Source organism: Dermacentor silvarum, chromosome 3 (genome assembly GCF_013339745.2).
Source record: "Dermacentor silvarum isolate Dsil-2018 chromosome 3, BIME_Dsil_1.4, whole genome shotgun sequence".
NCBI lineage: Eukaryota > Metazoa > Arthropoda > Arachnida > Ixodida > Ixodidae > Dermacentor > Dermacentor silvarum.
Window position 1 is genome coordinate 189,155,400 of NC_051156.1, and position 15,660 is coordinate 189,171,059.

At 46.9% G+C, this 15,660-nt stretch overlaps 1 protein-coding gene across 1 annotated transcript in view; it reads left to right on the top strand.

The window, feature by feature from the left end:
* Positions 1–2,989, top strand: part of LOC119446291 (ras-related protein Rap-1b) — a 100,747-nt gene extending 97,758 nt beyond the window's left edge. The window contains exon 3 of the mRNA XM_049664873.1: positions 2,463–2,989. Coding sequence (XP_049520830.1) covers positions 2,463–2,989 — 527 coding nt within the window. The remainder of the gene's footprint in view (positions 1–2,462) is intronic.
* The last annotated feature ends 12,671 nt before the right edge of the window (positions 2,990–15,660 follow it).

The window sequence follows — 15,660 nt, forward strand, 5'->3', positions numbered from 1 at the left end:
TTTATTGCGCAATTTAAGCGTTCTTCAAGAGATGATATGTGAGCTCCCAAAGACAGTGCTTGATTTAAAATAATTCAAGATACCGGTAAGATCCCTCAACAAGTACTGCAGTCTAGGTAACTGTGCATAGCTTTCTCCCCACTTTCCCTACGACTTCGCCACCAGCTGCGCACTACTGCGCATGCGCCGCGAGTCAGACGTGACGTCACGGCCAACAGTGCATGCGCTCCTTCGTTCCGTATGAAAGCCGGTGCGCGGCGGCGGCGCGCCAGACGTAGACATGGGGAGACCAAGGAAGGTTCGCACTGCCGAGGAAGAAGCCGCTTACCAAGATTCGCGGCGCGCTGCTAAGCGAGACTGCCAGCGTCGACGCCGATTGGACCCAGCACAGTTAGCCGAAGAAGCCGCTGCAAAACGACGACGGCGAGCTACCGAGCCACGCCTTGTCTGGATAATTTGTAGGTACCGCCTCGCCAGGCCAGTGAGCGGTCCGAAGAGCTGGTCGAAGTCTACAATGGCGAGGACGGGCTTGCCGAAAACTTGCCGCCCCGCGTGGCGGGTACAACGAGGACGAAGAGACGGACGACTGTGGAGACGATTTCTACTACTAGCTTGTACATATTAAAGTGTGGCTGTGGCTTCGACACGACCGTGTGATTACTGCGGCGGTGCTACTTGGCATTTGCCTTGCATCGCTTTGCATCACTACGTAAAACTTGCCATTAATTCGTAAAACTTCGCATCACTTGGCATCATACTTCGTATAACTTAGCATCACTTCGTATAGCCAGGGCCAGCTATAGAACCGATCTACTCCGGTGTGTATTTAGCCTTGCGCCACAAGTACAAGCTACCCCGAATTTTTTCGATTAGAAAGAAAGTCAAAAATCCAGCGGATAAGTTGGCCTTTTATTGCAAGGCTGCGAAGGCCATGCAAGAAGTGCAGATGACAGAGAGTCGATAGCCCGTCGAGCATCTAGAAAGGCCGTTATTGTTATCTGCCTGCTGCCTTCTCATGCTCTACATGCTTCACTAAGTCGAGTGCACAGTCGCTAGCGTTTCGGCGCGGCCGAAAGCCAGACATTTTCTCTGCTAATGCCGCATTAGTTTCCAGACACCACTGCTGTCTCATCTGCACCGTCTTCTCAATGCATTTGCTGATGCAGTTAATCAAAGTTATTGGCCTGAGAGCAAGTTCGCAGGCTTTCCAAACGTCTGATAGGCACAACCTTAGCGATCTTCCAAGTGATCGGAACTGTCTCACATTCTCAGGTGCGATTAGTATGCTAAGGAGTGTTTTGCAACCAGAGAGACATAGAGAAGTCATAAGGGAAAGGCAGGGAGCTTAACCAGGCTGTCCAACATTGCGTAGTACCTCATATGTGATCCAATCAGGGCCGGAAGAGCTTTTATTCTCATACATTGTAGTGCAAACTTCAGCTCTGCTATGCTGAACTCCTCATCTACAGAGCTGTAGGCTAGAACTAAAGCTTTCGCCATAATTAATATGAAGTTACTCGCTTGCTCGAAATGCTAAGCCTGGGAATCGGTTGGCCTTTTCTTCCCCCAAATCAAGAACAATATAGTTTTGAGAGAATGTTTCACCTGAATAAGTTGATGTATAGTGTTTATATTAAACTGTCCCTCAAAGTTAGAATACTCGTTATTAGAAAGAAAGAATGTTTTAAAAGTGTCAAGAATGGCGGATAATTATTAGAGCAATATAATACATTCTGCATGAATTATGATTTATGGAAATATCACTGCGCACTGTGTTTAAGGTTATTGCCAAGTATCCCTTTATTCTGTTGCAATCTGTGGTGTACCTTTTTGCATATTGTATTCTAGACTGTATTTCCTTGGAATACAAGTGAACTGCAAGTGACTCCTCCGTAATCTTGGCATTACTTGCTGCTTAAACTATGTGTGTTGCGATGTACAATGGGCTAATTAGAACATTATATAAAGTATGTGTTAGCATGTTCCGACTCTTATTAGCATTTTATTACTTTATCTCTTTTGTGTGTTTATCTGAGTCGGGCTATCTTCGCTACGCACCGTTAGTCTTGTTTGCTCGTTCGACCTATCTTTGATATGTACAGTTCGCCTAAGAGAGAAGGATCGAGTAGCGTCCTATCACCCATGATGCCAACCTGTTCTACACACACGTATAATAAAAAGAAAGAAAGGACTGCTCTATAGTCGCAAGTTTGCATGTGTCCTTCCGACTGCTTATCTTGTTTTTGTTTTTTTGCTTCTTTGGTATTTTCTTTTTCTTCTACTTTTTGTTTCTCATTTTCAAATAAGAATTTTCTTTAGCCACCTAACTGCCACCCAATTCTTGGCCTACCCCTCTTAGTGTGCCACCCAAGTCTTGGCCTACCCCTCTTAGTGGGCACGAGCCATGTCAGAGGTTCATCATCATCATCATCATCATTTACGTGTTCCCTTTCGTGGCGCAGGCGAGCGCGTGCCCATCGTGCTGGTGGGCAACAAGTCGGACCTGATCCAGAACCGACAGGTGTCGCAGGACATGGCCATGAAGCTGGCCCAGGAGAGCATGCACAACTGCCGCTACCTCGAGACGAGCGCCAAGTACAACGTCAACGTGGCCGAGCTGTTCGTCGAGCTGCTCCAGCAGGCGTGCGCCATGGAGCGGCAGCAGCCGCCGCCTGCCGCCGTCCCCCCGGCGGCCGGCGGCGGCGGCCGCTCGCTGTCCATGCAGGACAGGCCACCGGACTCGCCGCTGCTGCTGCAGCCGCAGCACAACAGGTCGCCGCGCCGGCTCTCCCACCGGCTCAGCTCGCTGGGCAGCCTGCCCAGCATGCGGCGCAAGTCGAGCGCCGCCTCGTCGACGGGAGGTGGCTGCAGCGGGAGCAGTTGTCCCTCGCCGTCGACGCCCCGGAGCCGTAAGGCATCGAGACAAGCCGAGCCGGCGGCCAACCTCGACGGCGCGGAGGACCCGGACCAGAAGTGCCACATCTTATGAGCGCGCATGCGCGAGCTCCGCTCTCCTTGCACGGCATGTTGTGTACGGTGGTCCGCAAAGGTTTACGGGACACGAGATTTTGCGGGAAAGCTTATTACCTCCCGCCCGCCGAAGCCCGGGCACGTAGCCTCTAATTCAAAGTTCAGTGCGTAGTATAGGAGAACGGTCAATCCGGGCGAGTTGGTATTCGTTCGTTACCTCTACAGCGCTAGAGGACTGAGACTAAAGGGAGACAGCGCGTGCGGTCCTGCCGTTTCGTGTTTCCCTTAAGCCTTCCTCTTTGGCACTGTAGAAGTAATCTGCAGGAGTGTTTGCGACCTACACAGTGTTGCATTAAATTAGAAGCGTCGGGTCTTGAGAGGGCAGTTATCTTACACTTGTCCCGGAAACCATGTCCCGTAAATTTTGTGGTCGACTGTACGTACTTCTCTCTCGGTCTGCTCACCTCTCTCTCACTTTTTCACGGCACTATAGCAAATGCCCTCTCGTTAACGGAAAGAGTTGTACGGAAACACGCAAGGAACAGAGATTCGAGAAAGCGAAAGTGCACGGGCATTCCCTGTCAGGTTGGATGCCAACTTCTATTCACGTCATACGCCCTGTGTCGAAAGATTGTAACGGTCACTCCGCGCGCGACCACCACAGTTACAGGGGCTGCGTGCACATGTGACCTTCTATACAGAAGCATGCGGCGTTCCGAAGGCACAGGAACATTAGGTACAGAACGTTTCGTACAGTGCTTGGTATCTCGAGATGTGTAACTCCATGAGCGCTTCAGTGCCGACTGTTGGGAGCACAGAATGCTGTTACGGTCATATACGGAGTGGAATTTGGACCCAGACGGTAACCATCGGACGATAAAGTTCTACTCGAATCTGCGCCTTCAGGTGGTAACCATGCACACGAATCGTGCACCCCATGCGGAATCTTATTGGCACAGCTTCGCCACGTCCATTTCATGGAGCGCGATGACCGGGCAGGACATCTTAACGGCCGAAGTGCATTCTGCGCTGTTGCCTCTACAGCCCAAAAAATCGCAAACACGCGCCTTGAAATAGATGTGGCGACGCAGCGCCGATGATGTGCCCGAAATACGCTTCATGAAGTTGCTGCTTCAGATCAGGCCAGCGCGCCCACCAGCGGCTCTATGTACGCTCGCCCTCCTGGGCACCACCAGATCTTTAACTAAACTCTGTATAGGGTGGGCACAAGCGCACCTTCCAGATAACGCTCAGAACGCCTGCGCGTTTGAAGCCCGCTGCGCTCGAACCGGGGCGCCATATGCATAAGCCAGTTCCAAGATCTGGAAAACGAGGTTCGGAAAAAAAGATTATCGCGTCGCTAAGTGTCGCCCTCGTACCCACTTTGATATGCCTGTGCTCTCCACTGATATGTATTATATATGTTTCGCGTACGTCACAGCGTTTCGCTGTCTATCTAGTAGGCATACGTTGGCCTGACGCCCCTGTAATCAGGTAGTGTGGAACCGTGTGTACTGATGTTGTGCATGCTTACCGGTATGTCTTTTTTTTTTTCTTTTACAATTAATTTCCTTTGCTTGGCTTCTTTTTTTTCTTCGGCAAGCCCCGTTCTGTCAAACGTTGTATAGCAACTACGTTGCACGAGCGTCGCGCGACGTGCCTAGTGTAGGTTTCGTAAGCCGACAAATCGACGCGAGCGACGTCATTTTCTCGAATCCCATGTATATCGTATGTGCTGACCATGCGGTTGTCGTGCACTGTAGGGTGTAATACACGACTCGTGCAAAGTTTTTCATCATTTCGTACTCGCCTGGCGTGCCCCACGCGAATGGGGCAGTTGCCGACTAATCACTTGTTTGTTTTTGTTTTTTTCCGCATTACTTGTCCGAACCGCGCGCACACAGCGCGCGGTTCGTAGTCCTCGTACATGTTACGGGCCAACATGACCTGAGAGAGGCGCGAAGGCCACTGATCCCCTCTTCCGCATAAAGTGAGCTTGTCTTAGCGCGTGACAGATACGGGAAGATGAAGAAGGGGCACATGACACGTGTCGTCATAAGTTCATGTCCGTCAGTGCTAAAACAAGTTCGCTATGAATAACCAATACGCGCCCAAATTACGACCTTGACTCTTCCGTGAAGCTCCAACAAATTAAGTTGCCTTCTTCAGCTCGCTCAGATCTCAAAAGGTCTGCCCAGAAGCGTTTTTTTATTTCTCTTTTTGTCTTTCCAATCGAAGAATTCTCGATAGTTTATAAGGCATCTGCAAACTAAGAAGTCTTCACACACTGATAGCGATCTAGTGCAATGCTGAAAAACAGAGGAGGCACCAATGAACCTTTGCTTTCCCATACTTCTGCACAAAATTCACAAATCATGGCTTCAGCATATCATTAAAGCTTGTATCTATCTATCTCTCTCTCACACACATACACAAGTCATTACACGAGCTGTTGTGAAGTTAAAACAATTAAATTACATTCTGGAGTTTTATGTTCCAAAACCACAATGTGATTGCGAGGTACGCCATAGTGAGGGACTTCGGCTTAATTTTTACCATCTGGGGTGCTTTGGCGTGTACCTAAATCTAAGCACACGAGTGTTTTTGCTAGGAATAGCGATTTGGGCGAGTTGGTCTAGCTTCCCCTTTCTGCACTTCAGTGCTTCGCGCTTCAAAAATCCCGCCATGATTGTGTTTGCATTCCGCTCCCATCGGAACTGCGAAGTTCGCCTGTTGAATAAAACGCGTGGGACCCTCGAGCACGAACACGGAGTTGCCCGCGTGATGTATGTTCGCAATGAATTAAGTGTAGAGAAGCTCGAAATGGCCTCCTCACTCCCGGCAACAGTCACTGTATCTGGCGTTCTGCTGCTGCTCTGGCACAATAGGTCGCCATTTGCCGGTTCAACGACCAGACCGGATGTTCCCGCAGAACAAGGCAGCTATGCCACGTAGCTTCGCAGGCGCAAGCCGCGGTCTGTGACACATGGTGCCGCTCGGGGGATCAGTGGGCGCGCCCTTCTGTATGTATATCAAATATTTTGCATTGTTCGTGAAATCACAATGCCATCAGCGCACCTTGCTGTTTGACGCAGGGTCGTCGATTCCACGAATCGTATGTATACATCCTCGTTTTGTTTGTTTGTTTTGCCCAACTAAAATGCTACACAATATTCTGAGATCTAAAGAGGCCCTCACCTTGCGACCATCACGGTGATGTTGATATGTGGTGTTTAATGCCGCAAGGGCCAGAAATTGCCAAAGATCGGCGCTGACCATCACGGGCTCCACTGAAAGTGTTTCTTTATATGCGTCTTTTTTTTTTTTTTTTTTTTTTGCACGCAGCGCAAAGCCTGTTTGTTATTTATTATGGCGGTTCTCTCTGCTCCGCTCTTCTCTGTAGGCCAAATGACTTTCACAGAAATGTTTTTTTTTTCTTTTTTCGTTATTTTCCCCCAGTGCATTCTCCCTGTATTACTTTACGTTGGACAGAAACGTAGAGAGAGGTTAACAAAGAAGATTGGGAAGAAGTTAAGGACCACGCAACAATTAGCGATAGAACGAAGAATGATAGGCGTGAGACAGGAAGACTAGGGAGCGAACGGGGGTAGGCGATATTCTAGTTTTTAAGAGGAAGAAACGTGGTTGGGCAGTTCATGTAAGGACGACGAACGTTGAAATGACAACAGATAACAGCTGCTCTGTTATATTTACAGGATGGGTACCAATGAAATGGAAAGGCAGTGGAGGATGGCAGTGGACTAGATGGTGTGATGAAATTATGAAATTTGCAAGCATATATAGTGCGGAGTCAGCTGACAAGAAACCGGGGTCGCTCGGGGGACAAAGAAGGTAGAGTGACAATGACGACGATGATGATGATGATGATGATGGTTGTACTTATATTTCTTTCGCTTGACTAACAAGCAAATTGTCACTAAAGAACACACAAGGCAAAGACGGTAAGCCCTAATAAAATCCGTAAACCAGCAAGGCGCGTTATCGCACCCAGCCTTCTCAGCTAGTTGTTTCCCAGAAAACCGTGGTGTTTTACGAAAACTTGCTCTGTGTATTTCGTACGTTTCTGCGAAAGCTCAAGTAAAGGAAAACAAAAAAGAAAAAAAAAACATTCAGTGCATGTGCTCCCTTTTCGTATACATGTACATATTTTTTGTCACCGTGAAATCACTCACCCTCCAGTCCGCGTGGGCGCTCAAGCTTACCGTGTGGTCGAAATGTGCTCTGTCCCACACACGTTTATATCGTAACAAAATATGGTCTTCTTTTATTATTATTATTATTTTCAAGTAGAAATGTGTGACTCAGAAAAGGCGACATTCAGAAGGAAAAGATTAGAGAGCGTATTATACTGGCAACGTGCTGAAAGACGAGACGGAGGTCAGATTTTTTTCTTTTTTAATTAGGAAGTTTGATTTTATCCGCGAAGGAAAATGTCCGTATTCCCAGAACGTGGAGGCCGTATCCTCTTGCAACAATTCATTAGAAAACAATATATAAATATATATTTTTTTCAAATCTTCGATTCTAAACTTGCTTGTGCACGCACTCTTGAATAACGAAAGAGGAAAAAAAAGAAAGAACCAGCTTGCCAAAATGAATAAGAAAAACCGGTACATCTACATCTATAAAAACCGGTAGGCGACCATAATCTTTCACCTAGGTGTCTCTGAGTGGCACTCGCACCTCGGCGTTAATCCTAATTAATTGTAATTATTCCAGACACTTCAGTAACTCAACTTGTCACTAAACTTATGCTCTGATATATCTATAATGAAACCCATGAATTTTGTACTGTACTATTGTTTTTTTCTATTTTTTTTCTGATTTATTTTGAATTTCGTCCCCGGTCGTCTCAGGAGGTGAACGGGAAGTGCTGCTCAAGAAACAAGAGCGTCACTCGATGCTCGTGTCACTAAAGATACATTAGTCGTGGAGACACCCCGAAATTGAATAACGTCCGCTTACATGAGGGTCTATCTGAAAATAATAATGAAAGCTGCCAGCACTGCGAGGCAACAGCTGTTTGCTTTCATGAAAGAGAGAAGACATAAGCAGTTCTTAAGTGTTATAAGTGCTATTACTGTTACGTCAAAAGGAGTTGTAGGTGACTAAATTGCTTTGTTTAATTTTCATTTCAATAAAGAAAAAAGCTAGGAAGTGAGTGTGTCATAGTCACTTTGACCGCGACGTCATTGTTTCTAGTATAGGGCAGCAACCCAAACATAAGCTCTGCAAAATAATAAGAAAAAAAAGCCGAATTTCTGTCCTGGCAGCACATTATAGTTGGCGACAACCTCAGAATGCAGCGACCAAATACGGTGCTGCCAAACTCTATAAACATTTCTGTAGATGCGCCCGCCAATTACGTTCGCTCATTTCCATGACGTCACGGAGGAAGCCCACGATTGTCAATATCGGCCCTTCTCGGGAACTAAGCTTTGGATCGCGGAAGCATGCTCAGAGGGGCAGGTGCACTGCGGTTTTGTGGCCGGAGGTTTGTACGGAATTCTTAGATTGTCAACCGAGAATATATAGTCATGCTTGAAGGGGTTCATGCGTATAGTTACGCGTGAACCACACGACGCCGCTCATTCTTTTAAGGCGGTATAGGCTCAATGTATAAAATGCAGAAAAGTTGAAAACTGAGCTTGGTCGGCACATATCTACCAGAATACTTGGGAACAGCGTAGACTAATGACAACTTTTATTTGAAAAGACACATATTTGACTGTTTGCGCGTATCTTCACCCAGTATATACTCTATGTGCCTTTTCAAATAAAACTTGTTGTTAGTCAGCACTCGTGCTGTATAATCTTGTCCCCTATTTTTGCGCCATGCCGAAGTGTTCTCGGCGAACAAGTACTTGTATGTCGTCACGCCAGCGGTCACGCCTCAGAGTCTGCAAGTCTTGCGCCAAATTGAGGGCCACGACTTGGCACGCTCCAACGCACTTACGCCGACGAAGGGAAGCGAGGAATAAGCATCTGATGCGTAAGCTGGCGATGACAAGTCCCAAGTAGAGAAGCGCAAATTCGTGTGCGAAATCGCTTACGTAATAAAGGCACCTCAACTCAGAAGCTAGTATACGTCTATATAGTATATACAATTCCCCATTCGTCCTAGGTGCCGCTTATCGAAATGACGTCACCTCTTCACTGAGCTTTCCAACGCCGCCTGAGACGAGATAGCGGACTTGCTCGAAACGCAGGAGATTGATCGGGGTGCAGTCGGGGTCTATTTGAAGGAGATCACGTTAGCGTCAAACTAGCTTGATTCGTGTATGCCCAAGCAGAGTACTGTCACAAAGAGATGCAAGCGATTAATTTGCTTTGTTTACAGGAACCCCCCTGAGAAATGTGACGTCAATCCGAGCATTTTTTCTGTGTTTTTACTCTTTACGCCGTCGGTCATTTTTGGTACCATCTTTCGGTCACGCCCACGGATTTTCGAGTAATGAGGCATTGTCGCATTAAACGATGCATAATTTTAGTTCGTCCTTGGCATAATTCGTTCAGCCTGCAGGTACCGGTTTCCCAGGAAACCGAACCAACACCAAGACAGAATATAGGACTGTTCGTCCGGTTAGGTCGATGCGAACGCCATTCACCTTCATGTGTCCCTTCCAGTGTGTAGTACGTTTGACAAAGACTCAGACATTCCCATAGCCCGTGTCTGCACGCTGAATGTGGGCGTTGTATCACGTGGGCGTTCGTTCAGAAGAACAAGAAGGTTTATTTTCTCCGCAAGGGCGACGGGGTCAAAGGTAACAGCTACAGTGAGCTTGACGGACCCTCGACCGTTGCAACGTAAAATGGAATTCCCGCTGTCGTGAAAGCACGGCTTCATTGGCGAACCTATATTCAGCATAGATCATTAGATTTTTCTTATTTTTGTTGACTGATTGTGAAAGCGCAGGTTGCATTCAAAATCAGCGAGAGCTGTACGCCGAACATGACGAGGCGACGTAATGCAAGTGCCCCTTTTGGGGAGACAGTGCGAGAGATTGTCGCGAACGCTAGCAAAGCCGGAACTACGAGGCGAGAGCAGCATACGAAAGCTGTAACCCGTGTTTACCTTTCTCTCCTTTATCGTTGTAACGTGCTCCACCACCACTTCGTTGTACGCTGACCTTTTAATAGAGCCAAGAAACGTACAAATTGCAATATGACCATTAATGCGTGGGTCTGTCGTTTTACCACCTGTTTTATTGCGCCGCATAAGTTATACTTCAACTGCTCTTGACAGGGCGCCGAAGCTAGCTCAGTGTTTGACATGCTGCGCTGTTCCCAAAGACAAGTCAACTTTATTTTTTTAGAGCGTTTACGTAGAACAGTGTAGGAGGCAAGCGTGCCAAAAACTGCAGAACACTCACGCTGTGCTTTCCCTTTTTTTCTCTCTCTCTCTCTTTATTTTTTTTTATTTAGCGTACGCGTAGTAGCAGCTCCCGTCGATCGAGCAGAAGCACGTTGACCGAATATTCACGCATCGCCTCCGAGACCTACAACGCGCGTGGCGACCGCAAGCGCGCCGTCTGATCTCGGAGGTCACACTAGTGAAGAATTAAATGTACAGTAAACTGGAACCTTTGTAGATGGGATAATCGGTTCACCGCTGATAACCGACCTCGTAAGCTCGCCATCCGCACAACTAACTCGGTCGAAAATTAGACAAATACACGAAACAAGATAACGTACGTACCTTCCAGCAAGCCATTACACACCAAGTATCGCCATCTCTATTTTAATGTTGAGACTAGCGGCAGCACCGTGACTTTTTTTTTTATTAACTAAATTTAGACAGCTCCGAAAACTGCCATAGGTTTGTTTCTAAGTGAGGTACACTGTAAAATAGTTTACACCCTTAAAAGTGAATAATGGTGTAAATTATCTTTAACTTACACCCTTACACAGAAAAGGTGTAAGGATTACACCGTTAAACTCACACCCTTACATCAAAAGGGTGCGAGTTATAGACTGATTTATATCGTTATTTACTTTTCAGGGTGTAAATTATTTTGCAGTGTACTTATAGTACCTCATGTGCTACACAAATAATATTTTAACCGAAGTGCCATTCATTTCTCTATTCGTCCGTGCAGTAAACGACCTGGTGACACAAATGGGATGGCAATTCGGCTGTGACCGTTAATGACCGAAATTTTGCAAACAGTTCAAGAATTAAAAAAAAAAACGCAAGAACGCCAGCGATACTGCTGTAATGTACATTTCCAACAAGAAATATATGAGCACCGGGCATCCCGTCCATCAAAAGCATGCCGATATATACCGTATATTTTCGTGCTGTTTCGTGCTGTGCTGCGAATTTCTTTTGTTTGCTGAAAAAAAGTTGGTTTAATGAAGCTGATCAAACAACTAGCGCGACAAGAGTGATAATTCCATAATCTCTATATGCTTTTGTATATCTTCTTCGAGGGGAATTTTCCTGTGAAGTACAGTGCGAAGTTTGTTCTTAACGTCACGCCATAGTTCTAATATTTCTAAACGCCGCGTCCAGACGTTCTAAACACATTAAATACTGCGAACATGCGTGGTTCTGCAGGCCAGGCAAACCTGGAATTCTAAAGAAAAAAAATGACGACTTGCGTTATTTGTTTCATAAAACCATATCTAGATAAGTATACACACATTGACATGCAGATGCCGCCGTCACGGTCACTAGAGAACCTGCAAATAGAGAAATGCCACTCCTAGGAATCTGGGCGAGTTACGAAGACGACAATTTGTCTAACAAAAACTTTTGTTTTTCTTGCTTTTTTTTTTGCAGTGATGCTGAAATAACTATGAGCAAAGATGCATATAGGTCGACTCGGCACATACCATTTTCTAAACTAGCGCGCGCTTGAAGGCTTAGCATATATATCGCGTTTCGTGCCTTGACAACGTTCGAGTCAGCAGTATACCATTAAAACAGGCAAGACTGGCTGGTGCCACCATTTCAGAAAGGCTGTGCAGACCCCCCAGTTCGTAAATACAGAATTCCCAGAGCTGCCGCGTTCGACGGCACTATATATCTTGGCAATCTCACGCACAGCTGCAAAAAGTCTTCGAGGCCGCGGAACTTTCAGATGGCGCAATCGAAAGGACCCTTACCTTATGCGTTTTCTCAGTATCCAGCGACGCACATTCATGGTCTCGCGCGGCGCTTCAAACTCGAGGACGTATATGCGTAGCTCAGGAATCTCGAGGCACCCGAGAACGTGCGTGAAACTTCGGGTTTCGCGTTCATTTTACCGCGCGAACTGCTGAACACTGTAGCTGAAATCACATCCAAATGCGAGGCATTTGCTGCATTTGTCACTGCATTTGTCAATTGCAATTGACATGCATGTCACTGAATTGTCACGCTCATTTTCAGGCCGACAAGCAAACGTTACTTCATCCACTGACAAGCCCCAGAATTGAGCAAAGTTGACACGTTGTGTCGACGCTCGTCTCGTCTCGCCGCCTTTTTTTTTTTTTTCTTTTTTTTATCGTATTCGCAAGCAAGGGCGGACCCAAGGTATAGATAGCATCAAGTGTCCAGGGCGCTGATAATGCGCGAATTTCGTCAGCGCGTGTATTTCATGCGCAACATATACGCCGAGACTAAGACACGTGTCAGAATACGTGCCGGCATGTGCCGAGGCAAGCCCGGACCTCCTCTTGATTCGCTTAAGTACAAAGCGGTCCACTGTTAAAGGGAACATTCTAATATAGAGGCAACGGTGCACTTGGCGTCAAGTGTTGGCGGCCACTGTAACCGGGCAGGGGGGGGGGGGGGGGGGGGGCACTGGGGAGTACGTATGCGTACTTGCATACGTGGCTTCGGCGACTCACAGGACCAGTCGTGGTTCCAGCTTAGGTGTCCCCGTTGCCCTTCTAGTGTCCAGGAACATGTCACACAAGTCGCATAAAGAAATAAAAGCAGGCTGGTCGCGAGGCACCGGCTCGCTGAGCCGCTCAACGTGTGACACCAAGTGCCCGGTTATACTCACTCTATAATGCACGACTCTCGCGTGTGCCGGCTAAAGCTATGCCAACTTGCAACTGCCCAGTTGTGTAGAAGGGTGCCAGCGTCACGATCCACTAGTCATCCGCTTGCGATTGTGTACGTTTACATGCAGAGGGCGAAATTCGCACATGATCATTTGTCCCCTTTAATTACACAGTGCGCCGCACTGTACACATAAGCAGCTGACGGCTGATTCACGTGTGCCTGGGAACGGTGTGAAGACAGCAACACACATGTGCATATTATACTTTAAAGCGCAAGTAACTCGCAATAATGCAGGGCTTGCGGTAGTATAGCAAGCATACAGATATACCTATATGCGTCGGACGTGACGCATCGTCGACGCAGTGCGTTCTGACGAGGTTTGGCATACATCGTCTTGATGCGGCTTGCATGTGTACGGGACAATCCGCTGTAAAGTGAAACACGAGTTGTGTGCCGCCCTCGCACGACGCTTGTTGCACAAGAGGATTTTCGCAGCTGTCCGCTAGGGAACGGACAACTGATCAGCGAATGGGCGGGCAAATCAAATTTCAAGCACGTCTTTTCCTACCTCGCGCGCGGTTAGCGAAATAGTGCGTGGTTTTACACGCGTATTTCAAGGAGGTACACGTGAACGATGACCCCGTACTGCGTATTTTTTTTTTTTTTTCAGTTATTGCGGCTTCTTGCAGTGGCACGTCCCCACAAAGCATGTTACTTTTTTTTTCACCTACGTTTTTCTACGCTCTGTTATCGTGTCGTGACTCAGCGTTCTCACTTTATCACGCCGGGGCGCGAAATCGCAAATTTCCCGTGACGTCACGAATAGGCTGTTATGTAACAGCCCATTTGTTAGGTAAAAAAATTAAATAATAATAAATAAATAAAATAAAGGAAAAGAAAAATTGTTTCGGCGCACGTTGTTGAAAAGGAATCGTCACACCATCGGCGTTGTTATAAGTGTCGGCGCTTAAAACAGTTGCACACGGCTGGCACGTCCTAGGCTGTCGCTACGCAAAAAAAAAAAAAAAAAAAAAAAAGAAAAGAAAAGAAAAAAAGAAAAAGACGAGGCCGCCCATTCTACCATATATATTCGATGCACGCCACGCGAGTATGCGCATAGTGCTTTTCATGTCAGCACAGAACTGTACGAGCGTGCGTTGCGACATCGTTGCGAGCGTTATTATATTCGAAGACGGGGAACGCGGCTGTCATGCAGCACCCTCTTGCGCCACGCTCCTGCGTTACGCACTTCATTATACGGCGACGTCGTGCACCCGGTTCACACCGCGGAAGATACGCTGCAGGCAGCAATTCGCCGTTTTGCAAGCGGGACACGCGTAAACGCAACGCCCCGCAGGGCAGGTTATCTCGCAGTACCTCTTTTGAAGAGTGCCGTGCCAGCGAGGCCCGAGAACTTACGCCATGCTGCTTCTCCGCAAGGGAACTTCACTTTAAGAACAACCGTGGAAGCCGTAAGGTGAATGCATTCCGCAGGCATAAGAAATGCGCATATGCTACACGGAGACGTGCTTTTGACAGCAAAAATTTGTTATTGCCCATTCAGACCAAAAAGAAAGAAAAAATGGCGCTATGAGTGTGCAGTTTTTTTTTTTTTTTAATTTAGTTAGGCACCGAGGGAACGCTTTATATTTCTGCCGCCAGGAATCGTATACCTGCTGCTGCTAATTACAAAAATTATTTGCACATTCTCGGGGCTTGAAACGGGTGAGGTGTTCAAGGGCGAAATATATATCCTTGTTATCCATCGTAAACCAGTTTAAGCACTGTTGACGAGGCTAAAACCCTCAGTTCTGACAAGGCTATGTGCCATATGCCATTACATTATACAAGTGCGACTTGCCTCATTTAGAATTGCCTATCACAATGCGGCAGTGTACATTCTTCTGTTGAAGTGTACTGCAACTTCATTTTCGGTGACAGCAGCCCTGTCGTATATGCATCTTTTTTGTTTTTCCGCTCCAAACCATGTCCTCGAATTTTTAGTGGGATAGGACAGACACACATTTGGCAGATGCAGCTCTCCTTCACGGCTGGCAACAATGCAATGACATGGCGACTTACGAATCTCTACATATTCTGCATTGGTTTTGCAGTCTCTTTCTACGCACCTCTTCCTCGAGCTGTTCTCTTCTATGAAGCTCAACTTCCCCAGTTTTGTTCTTTCAAGCTTTAACTTGTCTGTGTGTTTCTACAGCCATTTACACAGTGGGAAAGAGCAGAAACATGTATCGGGTGCACCACCATCTTTATCATGCTGGGAACAGCAACTATAAACCATGCAAAAAAAGGTCCACCATATGTGTACAGTGGAAAAAGAAAAGGAAGGCCCACTCTCACGGTTCGAACCCAGTTCTCTCGAAAGAAAGAGTAACCTTGCATCATAAATTGCCACAAGCATTTAGCTTGGAGTGAGGAGAGTCGTGGCTGAGGTGGTGGTCGCAAAGCTGTGGCACTTCAGTTTTTCAACACAACTGATGACGTGCGGCGCAAACAGTGCTCCTTCATACTAAAGTTGCCGAGAGAAGAGACTTTGGAGCCACCATTATTTGTTTTGTGTATTGTGTGCCTGAAACAGATTAAGCAAATGTAAGCTGGAGACATCTCCACTTTCCAGGCAGGTGCGCTTTCCATGAAAATCAATGCTAGTGCTA